This window comes from Danio rerio, chromosome 11, assembly GCF_052040795.2.
Source record: "Danio rerio strain M-AB ecotype USA chromosome 11, GRCz13ab, whole genome shotgun sequence".
NCBI classification, from domain to species: domain Eukaryota; kingdom Metazoa; phylum Chordata; class Actinopteri; order Cypriniformes; family Danionidae; genus Danio; species Danio rerio.
In genome coordinates this window covers 40,465,689-40,483,218 of record NC_141031.1, presented here as the reverse complement: position 1 = coordinate 40,483,218, position 17,530 = coordinate 40,465,689, and the positions used below count along the sequence as shown (strand labels likewise).

Genomic DNA, 17,530 nt, shown 5'->3' with positions numbered 1-17,530 from the left:
TTTTTTATTTTTAACTCTATTGAATCCTGTGAAATATCTATTAAACTGACTGTTTTGTTTTACTTAATTTTATGTTTATTATATTTGGTTTTATTATTTTTTTATTTTATTACTAGGATTGTAGTATGTGTAGTAGTCTTTTTTTGCATTCAAAAAATTATAGAGTTTTTTTGTTTACTTTTATTTTACATTTAAAACTGCATATTTTATTATTACTTGCCTTTTTTTCCATTTACTTTAAATTAGATTGAATTAATAGTTAATGTTGTTCTCTACCATTATTTTATTTATTATTTTTTATGTTTATTTTATTTCATTACTAGTATTGTAGTATGTGCCTATATTTTAGGCTATTTTGCATTTGAAAATGTTATTAACTTTTAATTTTATTGACAACTTTTATTTTGTTTTATTACTAGGATTGTAGTATGTGCAAAGCCTTTTTTCCTGCATTTAAAAATGCATTTTAATTAATTTTGTTGTCTAGCACTATTTTGTTTTTTTACTAGGATTTTAATATGCACATAGCCATTCTTGAATTTAAAAGAATAATTTTAATTTTGCTGTCTACCACCTATTTTTGTTTTGTTTTGTATTTTGTTTTGTTTTGTATTTTGTTATTACGAAAATTCCAGTATGTGCATAGCCTTTTTTGCATTTAAAAAATAATTTAAGTTAATTTAGTTGCCTACCATTATTTTATTTCATTGTTTTTATTACTAGGATATTTTTATGTGCCCGTTTTGCATTTAAATAATAATTTGTAATCTAGTTGTCTATCATTATTTTATTTATTCATTTTTTCATTACTAGGATTCTAGTGGATAGAATTTTTTGCATTTAAAAATATTTAAATTTAAATGTTGTTGTCTACCACTATTTTATTACTAGGATTTTAGTATGTACATAGCCATTCTTGCAATTAAAAGAATAATTTTCATTTTGTTATCTACCATTATTTACAATTTTATTTTATTACTAGGATTCTAGTATGTGTATAGACTTTTTTGCTTTCAAAAAGTAATTTTAATTTAGATTTTGTTGTCTACCACTATTTTATTTTATTACAATGATTTTAGTATATGCATAGCAATTCTTGCATTTAAAAGAATATTTTCATTTTGTTGTGTACAACTATTTTTTATTTTATTGTATTTTTTACTTTATTTTATTTATTTATTTTATTTATAAAAAAATATATAATTACAATTTTGTTGTCTACCACTAATTTTATTTTTAATTCTTCATTCATTCATTCATTCATTTTTTTATTTCGGCTTAGTCCCTTTATTAATCTGGGGTCGCCACAGCATAATGAACCAACTTTTTATTTTATTTCATTACTAAGATTTTAGTATGTGCATAGAGTTTTTCGATTTAAAATAGAATTTTTTTTTTTATAATTATTTTTTCGGGGTTTTCACCTTTATTTTTAATAGGACAGTAGAGAGAATTGACAGGAAAGCATGGGGAGCAAAGAGAGGGGAAGGATCGGCATAGGACCGCGAGGCGGAATCGAACCCGGGTCGCCGCGAGCACCGGAGTGCATGTGTCGACGCACTAACCACTACACCACTACACCACTGGCGCCAACTTAAAATAGAATTTAAATTTAAATTTTGTTGTCTACCACTGTTTTTTATTTATATTTAATTTTTTTTAATTACCTTTTTTTTATTTAATTTAATTACATTTTGTTTTATTACTAGGATTCTAGTATGTGCATAACCTTCTTTTGCATTTAAAAATTTATCCAAATGTAAATGTTGTTTACCACTAATTCATTTTATTTTGTTTATTTATTAAGGATAAATGACAGAGTCTTTGACAAAGACTGAGCAATAACAGTAACACTAGGCACCACTAATAATTTATTCATAAACCATATTTGTTTGTTTATTGGCTTGTCCAATCCATTTATAATATTCATTATTTAGTCACTTTGCCTCTAAGCAGCTTCTGTTCTGTGTCAGAGTTCATGAACAAGCATTTCAGACAAACATTCAGAGTGAATGTGAGGTGGATTCTCCTTTCGCCTTTTCTTCTGACCACAGAGAACATTTTCCCATTCATTAGGAGAGCCAGTGTCAATACATCTGTTTCCACCCCCAGAATTTGCTCTGCTGTATTGATTTATCTTTCTATTTCCATTCAAATGACTGCGGCTTAAAGCGCTTTAAACCTCCTCCTGTGATTCCCCTGAGCAGACAGATTCAACAGCGTTCAGCTATCAGTGTTTTCACCCTCTCTGCTTTCACTCACACAACATTAGGCCTGTCACAGCATGGCATTTGGCTAACAATTAATTGTTTAAGGAACAATTGAGACTATGGTTATTTGTTATTATATCTTTTTTGACGCTTTGACGATTAATTGTGTTTTTAAGTCTTTTGTGATTAATTGTTTGGTTAGGGATTTGGTGATTAGTTCTCTTATTTGAGTCTCTGAAAATGTCATTGTCTGTTTTGTGGCTTGCCAATCAAGTGTTTTCTTTGGGTTTTTGGCGATTAATTGTCTGTTTAGGAATTTGTCGATTAATTGTTGTCTTTGAGTCTTTGGAGATTGATTGTTGTCTTAGACTCAAAGAAAACAATTAATTGCCAAAGACTCAATGATGAAAATTAATCGGCAAAGACTCGTTGCCAATTAATTGTCGTCTTTGAGTCTGTGGTGATTAATTGTCTTAGAGTATTTGCCGATTAATTGTCTGTTTAGGAATTTGCTGATTTATTGTCTTAAAGTCTTTGGTGATTAATTGTTGTCTATGGCAATTAATTGTAGTCTTTGGCGATTGATTGTCTTAAGTCTTTGGTGTTTAATTGTCTGCTTAGGAATTTGCTGATTGATTGCCTTCTGAGTCTTTGGCGATTAATTGTTGTCTTTGAGTCTTTGGCGATTAATTGTTGTCTTTGAGTCTTTGGCGATTAATTGTTGTCTTTGAGTCTTTGGCGATTAATTGTTGTCTTTGAGTCTTTGGCGATTAATTGTTGTCTTTGAGTCTTTGGAGATTAATTGTTGTCTTTGAGTCTTTGGCGATTAATTGTAGTCTTTAAGTCTTTGGCGATTAATTGTCGTCTTTGAGTCTTTGGCGATTAATTGTTGTCTTTGAGTCTTTGGAGATTAATTGTTGTCTTTGAGTCTTTGGCGATTAATTGTAGTCTTTAAGTCTTTGGCGATTAATTGTCGTCTTTGAGTCTTTGGCGATTAATTGTTGTCTTTGAGTCTTTGGCGATTAATTGTTGTCTTTGAGTCTTTGGTGATTAATTCTTGTGTTTGAGTCCTTCACAATTAATTGTCATCCTCGAATCTAGCGATTAATTGTCATCTTTGAGTCTTTGGCGCTTAATTGTCGTCTTTGAGTCTTTGGTGATTAATTGTTGTCTTTGAGTCTTTGGCGATTATTTGTTGTCTTTGAGTCTTTGGCGATTAAATGTTGTCTTTGAGTCTTTGGCGATTAATTGTTGTCTTTGAGTCTTTGGTGATTAATTGTTGTCTTTGAGTCTTTGGTGATTTAATTGTCGTCTTTGAGTATTTCACGATTAATTGCTGTCTTTGAGTCTTTGCCGATTAATTGTTGTCTGAGTCTTTGGTGATTTAATTGTCGTCTTTGGTAATTAATTTTTGTCTGAGTTTTTTTCGATTATTTGTCGACTTTGAGTCTTTCACGATTAATTGTCATGTTTGAGTCTTTGGCGATTAATTGTTGTCTGAGTCTTTGCCGATTAATTGTTTGATTCTTTGATGATTAATTGTTGTCTTTGAGTCTTTGCCGATTAATTGTTTGATTCTTTGATGATTAATTGTTGTCTTTGAGTCTTTGTTGATTAATTGTCGTCTTTGAGTCTTTGGCGATTAACTGTTGTCTGAGTCTTTGGCAATTGATTGTCTTTAAGACTTTGCTGATTAATTTTTGTCTTTGAGTCTTTAGAGATTGATTATCTTTTTTGAGTCTTTGGCAATTAATTGTCTGTTTGGGGATTGGATTAATAATGAGTTGAGTTGAGTTTTTTGTGATTAAATGTCTGTTTGGGCTTTGGTGACTGGTTGTCTTTTTTATTTGATTATTGATTATTAATTGCCTTCGAGTCTTTGTCAATTAAGTGTCATTTTGAGTCTTTGCCCATCAATTGTGTTTATGTCTTCGTTGATTAAGTGATGCCTTTGGCTATTAATGATTTGTTGTGGGGCTTTGTCAACTAATTGTTTTCATTGAGACTTTGAATATAAATTTTCTGTTTACCGCTTTGGTGATTAAGCAACACACACACACACACACACACACACACACACACACACACACACACACACACACACGCGCACAAGCATCCAAAAACTGGTTAACACAGTCCAGTGAGAGTTGTATTGGGTAGATTTGCTACTGTAAAGCAACATTCATTATGTAGCAATGTATCTAAGTAGAAAGATGTACAAATGCAATTCACACATTCATCCCTCCCACTGGTTCATTCAAATGAATGCAGTCTTACCAATGAAGTGCGCCACATGCTAGATCCCAATGTCTTTTTCTCCCTTCCCACAGTATCCAAGGCAAACCGAATCAGACAGACCCTAGCATGGGACCCAAACCTGGAGGTCCACCCGGTGCGGGACCCGGCCCTGGAGCCCCAACACAACCTCAGGGTCCCAGTCAGAGTCAAGCCGCACGGAAGAACCTTCAGGTGGATGTGGGCGGCAGCAAAGGCGGGCCAGTCTCTCCCGGAAGCAGCGCTCCCACATCCCCCTATTCTCTACCCCAGATCGCACCCATGCCCAGCAGCAAGCTCTGTCCCGTGTGCAAGACTGCAGATTTGACGGGCACCACAGACGGCCAGCCAAACTGCAATAAATGCACACAGTGCCGCTCCATGGTGTGCAACCAATGCGGATTCAACCCCAACCCTCACCTCACTGAGGTAAGCAGATCACTGTGTTCATTCAGAGCTTTATGTTGTATACGGTATGTAATACTTTGATGCAGGGATATCCAAACTAAGTCCTGGAGGGCCCGTGTCCTGGAGAGTTTAGCTCCAACCCCAATCAAACACATCTCAAACAGCTAATCAAGCTCTTACAAGATATACTAAAAACTTCCTGGCAGGTGTGTTGATGCAAATTGGAGCTACAGTCAGCAGGACACCAGCCCTCCAGGACTGAGTTTAGACACCCCTGCTTTAATGCATACTTGCTAAATAGAAGTCAGCGTGAAATGGGATTTTTATTGCAATGTATATTCAAGTGAAAAGGTTTTGGAGCAAAAGAAAATTCAAGGCTTGATTTTGTCTGTTTGGAGTTGATTTGATGCTTAGATGGTTGTGGTTTGCTATTGGTCAGTATAATGTGATTGACAATTTGTCTCGCTGTTATGCCAGTAAACACCAGTCAGAGAGTTTATTTTGCTTTCAATTATACATTAAGACCTGTTTTATTATATTTCTAATATTACGAATTGACATAAGAGCATCATTCTTGTTTATTATTATTAATTAAATGGAAGTTAAAAGTGCAGTAGGTGATTTGCCAAAATGCTATTTATTAGCATAATAGCTTTAAAAACAGTCCCTTTCCCTCTGTCCAAAGCCACACCTCCTGATATCATGAACACCAACCTTGAAGATGACGGTAGTCAACCCACTGGATCATGTCATTGCCAGTTAGAAAACTTTATAGTACTTTATAACACTACAGTTCAGAACGAAAAACTGTATTATATGTAGCACATTTTCATTTGTGTAGCAAGCAAAACTTGTCATAATGTGCAATATTTTATGCATGCAAGGATCGCTGGTCTCACTCTCTCATGCACTTTGTCCTAAAGCCACTACTGTGTGCTTAGTGCTAGGCCGGTGGGGTGCAGTAATTACACTTATTAATCAGCCATGCTTGCATGCTAATTCAGACTGAATATTCAAAGTAGCATGGTAAATAATATAGGGAGCGTGTCACAGGTTGACATTGTTTAAAAATGAACCGATGTGAATATAAAACCAGCTTCAGCTCAGTAAAGCAGGATAGGCAGAATAGCGCTATTTATTGATGTTTTGTTGTTATCTAAATAAAAATGTACATTATTGATGCTGTAAAAGGTCCCTTAGGAAATTTGAAAAAAATCATATGAAGCTTTCGTCATAAGATTTTAGTGGCTGAACAACACTTCTGTGCATATAACCCAATCATAATACAACTAAATCTACATAAGCTTTGCATGACAAAAATTGTTTAAAACATAACATTACCTGTCTATAAGAAATACTTCAGCCATGGTGTCATCCTTTTTCCAGCATGCAAAAGTAACTCCAATATTGATTCAGGATTTTAAAAAGTTTGATTCAGCGTTTGTTTTTACTATTGTCGCTCTCTCTTGTGTGCATGTAATCGTGGCATGCGTATATATATATATATGAGCAATATTACACGAGAAGCAGTGCGATATGGCTGTACATCAGCTCTGGTGGGAGGCGTGCCTTTAGCGTCCCACCAGTGCTGATATACAGCCATATTGCACTGCAACAGTTCGACGGCACAATCGTGTATATAAATAATAAAATCAAACATGGAGAGTCTAAAAACCCTTTTTTATTAGTAACTACTTTCTTCTGCCATTCATTCAAAACAGCTGAAGCCTTTACTAATTCACCAACGCCACTTTAGAGCTAGTATTTGAATGATTCTCTATAGGGTAATCTCTAAAGTGATGACAAAACAGCTGATTTTGCTCACACTTTAAAATCATAAGGCTGAACGTGACATAAAATGCCATCCATCTACAGAGATATCTTCTTACAGTGTTACAGGCTACAGTATTTCTCTGTTGCAATCAGGAGATCACAATAATTAACCCCAAAAAGCAACGCAATCACTACCAGACTGAAATTATGGGAGTTTTCTGGGAGAGATAACAAAACGAGATGGTTGTGGGAGATTGGTATGAAATAAGGGAGACTTCTGGGAATAACGGGAGTGTTGGCAGGTATGCCCACCAGATTAATAATGATTTGATCAGCTGTAGTTAGAAATCAGACTGTTATGATCTTTTAAGCGTAAGGGCTTATTATGCGGTTCTGTTGCCATTTTGTGGTTAGAAAACGTCAACCGTCTGTCTTAGAAATTGTAGTTACTTTAAAATAGGCACTATTCTAACAAATAAACAGCATAGTTGCAATATAAACAACTAAATCCTCGACTAAAAAAAAGCCTCAAAAGTACTTTATGTTGTCTAACAGCAGTAGTATGTGTCAAACTGTAGACCGTCCTCTGCTTGTTGCTGAGTGTATGTAGGCGGAGTAGTACACAAGGGTGAAGGGTGAAGAGGCCTTTGTGTGCTGTTATATATAGAAACTACTGTTAAACTGAATGGCCTTTTAGTCTGTCTTCTGTAAAAGAAGGGTGAAAAAGCATGATGGTCATTTATTGTTTGCTTAGACATAAATCTGTATTAAACGCATTGTTTTGATGCTTCAATTCCCCCGAGAGAACTATTCCAGTCTGAACGCTCACCATCAGAAAGCAAACGTGTGACATAATAACAGCAAAAGTGAGAGAACATTGCAGTCCAAGTGGTGATTTATTTCAACTCGAGTTAGATATCTGGAGGAGAGAAAGAGACGTGTTAAACAAAAAGCTCTGGAACAAGCTAATGAATCCTACGCTCGGTCTCGGCCTCCATCTGGCACAAACCCAGGACACACAACCTGGAACTGCTCAGAAGAGAGTCCTCCGGGCCCATGCGAATGTGTGCATGCGTGTAGGATGCGGTGCAGAGACCGAGCCAATGTTCGGAGCTTTGTGTGTGGGAGAGCGAGAGGGCGACGCTGAGCCTGTGAGCCTGAGATTGTTTCAGAGCATTGCAGGATCTAGCGCTCAAAGGTGCAAATGGCTGCTGGTGTTTGAAATCCTGCAAGTGTTGATTAGGAGATGGACAGTAGGGTTGGGTGATATAGACTTAGGCTGAGTTCACACTGCATGATGTTTTTGAGGATAGTGTGCAGTTGCTGCTGTGTCTGTTCATATTGCCTGATGTATCGGTGACTGGAGGATACACATGCACGACTATAAAACAATCGTCTACACTATGAGCTTGGCCAACTGCATCAATACATCTCTGCAATGACTTAAATAACTTAAAAAGTTATCTGGAATAGCAAAGAAAGCGTTCTTGCAGGACTCCCAGAGTTCATCAAGATTATCTTGATTCATCTTCAATGCCTCCTCCTTCATCGTACCCCAGAAATGCTCAATTATGTTCATGTCTGATGAATGGGCTGGCCAATCCTGGAGTATCTTGACCTTCTTTGCTTTCAGGAATTTTGATGTGGAGGCTGAAGTATGAGAGGGAGTGCTATTCTGCTGAAGAATTTGCCCTCTGGTGTGGTTTGTAATGTAATGGGCAGCACAAATATATTGATACCTCAGGCTGTTGATGTTACCATCCACTCTGCAGATCTCTTGCAAACCCGGTACTGAATGTAACCCCAAACCATGATTTTTCCTTCACTAAACTTGACTGATTTCTGTGAGAATCTTAGCTCCATGTGGGTTCCAATAGGTCTTCTGCAGTATTTGTGATGTTTGGGATGAAGTTCAACAGATAATTCATCAGAAAAATCGACCTTCTGCCACTTTTCTAAATGATTAACTAGAAGTCAAGTTATTATTTTTTGCTCTTACAACTGGGATTGACGACAAGACTTTTGTCAAGTAATGTGTATATTTTATATAACCTGCCATTCAGAAGAAACCCCTGGCCTCTACTCAATATTCAGTTTCAGCGAAAGCACATCAACAACCTGAAATAAACATCTCAGCAACTTCCGGTCAGCGATGACTTTAAAGCCTCCTTTTCACTGTACTCGACAAACGACAAATGACAGACCTGAAGTCATTCATTTTCAATATAGAGTAGTCTGGGAGTTGCGTGGAGTTCCGATCATCTCGTATGTGGAAAACTCGGATTTGAATTGAGCTGCGGATCTGTTTAAATATTTGAACTCCTGCAACTAGATCGTATACGGCTGGCTGACCTGAAGTGATGTATTTCAGTGCTTTTTATGTTGTCTCCACATTCCCTTCAATATTTTTTTAGCTGTCTATGAGTTTCTAGTATTCATTCATTCAACTATGGTGAACTCACAGAGAATAAACTCTCCTGCTTTTGCACTCCTTTATTTCAGACACTGCGAGAACAGCTTCTCTCCAATGTTGTACGACAAAACTGAATTTATTTGCGACTACCACAAGGGGGCATATACCGACAGTCGTGTCTGTCGTGTGCAGTGGAAAGGCGGCTTAAGGGATTATTATTATTATTTTTTTCGAAATTTGAAATGTCCATTACTGGTTTCTTATGCAATACACTGTACAAAATAAATCCGTAAAATTTACGGTAAAAAAACGGCAGCTGTGGTTGCCAGTACTTTACCGATAAAAACACGGTACAATCCGTAAAAGTAATTTCTCATTTTCACGGTAAACTACCATATTTCATCAATTTATAGAGGTAATATGTCTGTATTTTGAATGACCAACATCTACAAATCTTTTGTTACACAGCGAGACACGTAAGCACACACATATGCAGGAGGTGATGAGGAAGTAACATAATGAACCAATGCTTATCACATTCAAATTTCCTACAAGCAGAAAATATATGTGTATTAATATATAAAAGGTGCTCAGTGTCATTCACACAGCTACTAAACACCAGTATGGTAACACGCATAAAAATAAAGTCATGAAATAAACATTGTTTATCAACATTAGATGTAACATAAATCTCTAATGTACATAACTGATGAGGAACCAACTAAAAAGATCCATAGTAATGTCAACAAAATGTAAAAAAAGTGATGTTCCATACAGGGAATTCTGGGAAAGTAAATTTACAGTTATTTGCGGTATATATTAAGGAAACATACAGTTAACCAGGTATGAAGTATACTTCATTTAGCGCATTAACACGGGATGATGGAACCCCAGCTATATACATGCAATACTGCTGTTTCGTCACATTATATACAGCCTTTTCCAAACCACTTTCAAATACTGGCAGAATCCAGAGTGGAGCTTTTATCGTTATCGTGAGAAAACGGAAACTAATTCTTATTGTAGGGAGAATTTTTATTGGTAAATCGCAAACTGTAAGAAATCGTCCATCCGTAATGGGTAGGGGAACGAGAGGAGGGAACGCTGAAGGCTCATGGTCACAGAAAGAAGATCAGCGTACAAGGGGCTCTAAAGTGATTTTCGGGGATCTGCTCTCAGGGGTCTGAGCTCTAACAAAGCCATTAAAAGGCAAAATGCCCCTAGTCAGTAGCCAAGAGCAATTTCTGAAGGGTTGAAGAACAGTTCAGAGAGAGAATAACAGATTACAGTAAGCTGTGCAACTATGTTCAGTACAGAAAACTTCTTCATTAGTCCTTTTGAGAACATTTATGGAAAATAAAAGCTTTTAAAAAATGGCTCAGGCAGATATTGTTATATGGTGTTGGTTATCAAAACATATTTGACAGCTTGACCCATACTTGTGGTTTAAGTCAGTACTTATTTCATAATGCTTTATAATGCTTCTATTCTGATCTGAAGTGACTATACAGCCACTTATAATGGCGCAAACATTTTGTATTTTAATTAATTGTACTTAATGTGCTAGAACCACTAATAAGCAGCATGACTGTTATAAATATTGATGATACTAATAAGAAATAATTTTTGAGCAGCAATTCAGAATTATAGTGTTTTTTTTTTTTATTGTGTTTTTGACAAAAGGTACAGTACATTAAAGGTATTCAATTACAAAGGTATTTTCATTTTTTCTTTTTTTTTTGAACCATACATAAATTGAAAAAAAAGACAAATTGACATAATAAAAAAAAAATAAATAAATAAAAAAAAAATTTGATGAAAAGGAAATGCAGAAATGCATTAAATAAAAAATATATTAATAATAATAAAAATGAAAATAAAATAAATTTACAGAAAAAATAAATAAATAAAAAATAAATAAATAAGTAAATTAAAAAAAAAAAAAAAAAAGAATTATAGTGTTTTGACGGATCACGTGACAATAAAAACTACTGTAATTATGCTAAATTTAAGCATATCCCTCGTTATTCGCGGGAGTCACATTCTAAAAATAACCTGCGTTAGGTCAAATCCGTGAAGTAGCCGGCTTTATTATTTACGCTCATAGATGTTTTAAGGCTGTACAACCCCTCACTACACACTTTATACACTTTTTTTTCAGACAGGCATTAACATTTTCACACTTTCCCCTCTTGTTTGAACTCTCAAAGTTCAAACCTTCATAGAAAAATAATCCAGAATTATAGAATGAAACCAAAGATCAAAACCTGTTGTCAGGTGCAAACATTCATCGCAAAAAGGTTCATAAAGCTTTTTAGCTTTTGAGCGCATAATGTTGGCATCCAGCATAATGTTCTTTTTCCTGCAGTCACTGATCCACAAAACTAAAGCAAACTCCATCTTTAAGGGGGTTGCACACCTGATGCGCCGCTCACGTGACAGTTAAAAGTAACACTCGCCGGACGTGCTCATTCGCATGTTATTTAAAATGAAATTATTCAGATGGCGCTCTGTGGAGTGGCAGATATATGAACAGTGTCCTGAGTCGTAGCTGGGCACTGGAGACAGCTGCCGACTTGCGGCGCTGGTGTGCATATCTTAAAATAAACCTATGTTTACAATTTTAAAATGTATGCCGCTGTGTGGCGTGGCACATCCGGTGTGCAACTGCCGTTACAGTTTTTGCATCCTTGTTAAAATTCACACTTCTATTGGTTGAAGATTTGGCAAGCTGAACGCATTCTGTACTTTACAGGAGACACAAAGGAGATTGATTGACAATGGTCTACAGCCAATAAGGACGCAGAACACAATGTGCTAATCAGAACGCTGAACACAATGCGCTGTTAAAAAATTCTCAAATTGCACTAATAATAAATCTGCAGAACTGAAACTGAAAGGTGAACCACGTTTTAGCGAGGGACCGTTGTGTTACAATTTAGAGTCAAATCCATTTTTTATAATAATAATATTTCACAATATTACTTTTTTCTGTAATTTTAATTAAATAAATGCAGCATTAATTAGCATAAGAGCTTTAAAAATCAAACACACACACATGCATGAAATCTTAAAGCAACAGTACACCCAAAATAAGGGTATGCAATTTTATCCTTATATCCCTATCCGCTTGTTAAGTGTGACGTCACGCGAAGCGGCTTCCCAGTCCAAACGCTCTATTCAACTGAATAGGGAGACTCATGAAATGGTAATAATAAACGTTTACAAAGCGATTTAAAGCTTTCGAAAGTCCCGATCGCAGTATATATGTCCATGCCTAATATCCGATGGCCAGAAAGTGATTATTTTTTTATAAATTGTTACATTTTTGGTATTTGTTATGCAGCAAGCCCAGAGATTATTGTGTACACTATGACTTTATATAAAATTAACTTTAATGTGTGATAGGAAAAAACGTGATCATAAACGAATAATTTCTCCACTCAAATGAGTGGCGGCTTGGACCCGGAAACAGTATTACATACATCACAAACACGTCACCACTTAACAAGTGGATATTTAATAATCATTTAATATACTTATATCCTTATATTTAATAATATTATAACTGTTGTGTAAATGATGTGCATTTTTAAATTAGATCTAAAATAGATCATATTTTGTGTGTGTGTGTGTGTGTGTGTGTCTCAGTGTTGCATAAACTTCCACTAGAGTCTTTATTGACTAGAAAAATGTCATCGTTTGGTGGAAACCAGGGTAAACACTATTAGTTCATGTGCAGTCAGAGAGCAAATGTCATCACTTGGTGCCGTATTTGACATCAGTGCGACAGTATTTGATTTCGAGAGCAACAGCGAAATAATGACTTTTCCAGTCTGTCACACAAAACGGATATATTTATGATAGTTATGATGTGATTTACATTTATTGAGCTATTATCTTGATGGAGCGTGATAAAAAGAAAACCAATAGAGATGGTGATTTATATTTTATGTAAACTGTCTTTTCATTGTTAAAAAAAGGAAAAGCAGGCTGTTAAAGGCTGCTGTAAGCATTTATTTTTGGGATACCACTACCTGGCAGATTTCTCTAAATAGGTGTCTTGAAATCGCACAATTGTTTCCATGACAGCTCTCGACTCTATATACAGCAATAATAATGATGATGTTGTGAGTGTGCATTAGCTAATCAGAAAAAGAGGCTTTATTTTGGCCATTTGTCTCTTTTATTTATGTATTTATTGGAAAGAATGGGAGCCTAAAGAGCTGGATTTAATTCGGAATATCAGAATAAAGGAGTTGCTCAGTATATTATTTGATTAAAATGATATAAATGGTATTTATAATGATATTATAAATGATTAATGCTATTTATTATAACGAATATTTAAAAAACTTGTATTTTAAAAATTAAAAACGCATATAAACTTGTTTTTCCTGAATATGATAGCAAATCATCTGTAACCATAAACTATGTACAAATGCAAATGTCATTGCTTTGTCAAACTTTAGTTATTAGTTACTGCTTGTGTAATTATTTTCCATTAATACATATCTGTGTGTGTATGTGTAGCATAAATCAGCAGAGCCGTTTGCTTAAGGATTCACATTATATCAACTTATTTTTACATTATAATTGCATTTAAATATAATTACATTTAAATTGAATGTTATTATTTGAGGGAACTTTGTATTGTGATAATTATCATTATTGATTTATTGCCCAGCCCTATAAATGCCAAGCACGTAATGACTAAATATACACCATTATCTGTTTCAGTCCAGACCAAACCAGCATAAATGTGGACCCTCGCTTAGTTCAAAAAGTTTGGGTTGGTAAGGTTTTTGGAAAGTTTTGAATTTATCTTGTGTTTGCATATACTGGATTCAAAAAAAAAAAATTAGAAATAGAAATAGAAATTGTGCCTCAGCTTACATTTTTGCGAACCATAAAATGTTGTGGCTTCAAGGTATGTTTTGTTGCATGTTTTACATGATGAATCCACTAGAGGGCACTGTCTATATTTGTGCGAATCTAAAATACGATGCTTAGGGTACGTTTTGTTGTACATTTCAGATGAACATTCCACTGGAGGACTCTTGCTCTAGTTTTTTGCAAATCTGAAATACGATACTTATGGTACATTTTAAATGACAATTATACTAGCGCTGTCTAGGTTTTTGCAAATCTGGAATACGAAACTTAGAAATTTAGAGTTTATTGTACATTTCAGATGACAACTCCACTGGAGTGCGCTGTCTAAATTTTTGCGAATCTGAAATACAAGACTTGTATGTTTCATTGTACGTTTTAGATGACAAATCCACTAGAAGGCGCCATTTACGTTTTTGCGGATCTAAAATACAATACTTGGGGTACGTATTGTTGTATGTTTTAGATAACAAATCCACTAGAGGATGCTGTCTACATTTTTGTGAATTTAAAAATACCATACCTAGGGTAAGGTTGGTTTTATTTCAGATGATAAAATTACTAGAGGGCACTGTCCGCATTTTTGAGAATTCGAAATATGTTACTCAGCATATGTTTCGTTTACGTTTCAAATGACAAATCCATTAGAGGGTGCTGTCTTTATTTTTGCAAAGCTGTTAAACGATACTTTGGGCCATACCTTTCCCGGGAGTCTCCCGTATTTCAGACCCATCTCCCGCCCTTCTTCCGTATTCTTCTGTCTCCCGGAAAACTACACCCCCCCCCCCAACGCCTTCAGCATTGCTCCTCAGCTTTTTTGGTACAGTCCCCATGTGCGCCAAACCCAACATGCAACCTTCTTCATACCCGCTCTTCGCTCTTCAGTTCGCGTGCACCTTCCCCCCTGACTCTTTATTTCGCGTGCTGTCTATATTTTTTGTGAATTTGAAATGTCACTTTTGGTACGTTTGGGTGTACGTTATAAATGACAAATCCACAAGAGGGTGCTGTCTGTTTTTTTTTTTTTTTCGAATTTGAAATATGTCACTTATGGTATGTTTGGGTGTACTTTTCAGAAGACAAAACCACTAGAGGGCGCTGTCTGTATTTTTTGCGAATTTTAAATATGTTACATATGGTATGTTTGGGTGTACATTTCACATGACAAATCCACCAGAGCAGTGTTTCTCAACTGGTGGGACGCGACCCAAAAGTGTGTCGTGGGAACATTTTCAGTGTGTCTCGGAGTGTGTGATTAAAAAAACAACAGAAGTTTAGTTTTTAACTTATTTTGCTTTTATCGGACTTTTATTTTGAAATGGCGTGCCACAACTGTACGGTTTGAAACTGTAACTGTTCGAAATTTCAGCACATGTGCGACTCCGAATATGTAAAGTGTGGAATTACATATATTGATGACAAAAAAGGCTTAAAACCTCAGTGTGTCATATGAAGTGAGGTGCTCTCACAAGAGAGCATGAAACCTTCTAAATTAAAACGACATTTAGAAACCAAACATCCCAGTTGCAAGGACAAACCTGTGGACTATTTTCAAAGACGACTCCAAAAACTGAGGGCATCACAAAAGTGCCTAACATCTTCATGTTCAAAACAAGTACAGGCACTCCGCTCATCTTACTGTGCTCACCATTTAGCAAAGGCCAAGAAAGCCCACACAAAAGCAGAAGAGCAAGTAACTGGTGATTATTAAAAAAAATGGTTATGATTATTTTAATAAATTTACTTTAATTTGCTGGTTTCTGTTCAGTTCGACCGGATCAGTGTTAATGTTTTATAAACAGTTCAGTTTAGTTAATGGTAACTTAACTTTTCCTTACCCTAACCACTGTTTACAGTATTTGTCCTTTTTACTTTGTATATTTCTATAATTTGATAAATTTTGTTAAATGACAGCAGTAAAATATTTTTTGTTTGTAAGTCTTGGTAATTTTCTTATAATTTGTCTGTCGCTAGTTGTGTATGTTAACAAATACAAATTAATTATAATACCTAAAATTATATTATAGTTACTAAAAATTTGGGTCGCGGCTTGATGACCATGTGAAAACGTGGGGCCCATGGCCAAACCAGTTGAGAACCACTGCACTAGAGGGGGCTGTCTACATTTTTGCAAATCTGAAACACATCACTTAGGGACTGCTTTGTTGTACATTTTAAGTAGACATCTTTCTTGTACATGTTCAGAAGAAGGTGGAACTTGCAATTCAAATCATCTAGTGAACAATCGACCAAAACGTACCAAATATTTAATTATAAATCATAGAGATTAAAGTTTTTTTGTAGTATGCATTTAATATGAAACAATTTTTTTTTATTTGTCGATAACATATCAATATATATGGCATTAAAGAAAAAAGGAACAAAATTGTCATACTGCCCCCTAGTGTTCATTTGACCTAGAAACTGCAGTCAAACGTATATTCAAATGCATGTTTTGCAGTTTCTCAAAGATGTAGACTGAAGCACATATCTTCAATGAGCCCGAGTTCATTTTTGAAATAAAATAAAACCATAAAATGTGTAATAAATACAGAAATATGGTTATTATTTGTAATTATCTATTCCTTTCATGGGAAAGCTGAATATTTAATAACCATCCAGTCTGTATAGTCATTCAGCAGCTGAAACATGATGATCTTGGATGTATACGGAAACATCAGTTGACACACATTGGCACATTCTTTTTCACAAAACACTGTCCAAATTCAACTGGGCAAGTTTTAGGCCCCTGCTGCTCATGAAGACAGGGCTGAATTAATTGAGCCTCAGTAGATCGGTGGACACTACAGAGTGTCTGTGATTTATATTGATGTTACAGAACATTACAAACAGCACTGACCTACTGTCAGCTCCAGCTACATGTGACAAAATAATGGCAAATATGTCATCTGGCGTGTAATTTCAAGCGCAGTGAGGGCAGATGTTTTATGAGCGTGTGGCTTAAATTACTAGAGAACTCAGCAAAATAGAAATGCAGCAATATTGGTTGAGTGCAGCTCTTGGAATTGAGAAAATTGGTTTAAATTATAGTATTTATGCAAAAAGCGTAATTTTTTGAGTGACACAGGAGACATTGTGATATGACGGGCTGTTATATGGAGGGCTGGTTGAAGTGATAAACTGCTTTGCTGATCACTTTCATGGACAAATGATGTTGTTAGAATTAGGGTGTATCTCTGTGATGTGGAAATTTATAATGCAATGCTCTGCCCCCTTAGTTGCTGTTGCTAACAGGATATTTGCTGGGCAAATAGGCAGAACTGTTAATCAGGCAAAGGAGCATATCTTTAAAATAATGTAAATTCTTTATTTAAAATGTATATTATATTATATTATATTATATTATATTATATTATATTATATTATATTATATTATATTATATTATATTATATTATGCATAAAATTATTAATGTTGGTAATATATGGTGATATAAAAAATGTAGCATTCTTGTGAAGGAGATAAAAGCAGTAAAGCAGCACAATAAAGAAATGAACAATTTTAAATAAATATTTTGCTATTTTATTTAAAATATGTAT

At 35.1% G+C, this 17,530-nt stretch overlaps 1 protein-coding gene across 2 annotated transcripts in view; it reads left to right on the top strand.

Annotated features, from left to right (window-relative positions):
• bsnb (bassoon (presynaptic cytomatrix protein) b) overlaps positions 1-17,530 on the top strand; it is a 178,382-nt gene that overhangs the window by 33,593 nt on the left and 127,259 nt on the right. For both annotated transcript variants that reach the window (XM_087274037.1, XM_087274036.1), the window contains exon 2: positions 4,541-4,913. In XM_087274037.1, the coding sequence (XP_087130163.1) occupies positions 4,541-4,913 (373 nt within the window). The remainder of the gene's footprint in view (positions 1-4,540; positions 4,914-17,530) is intronic.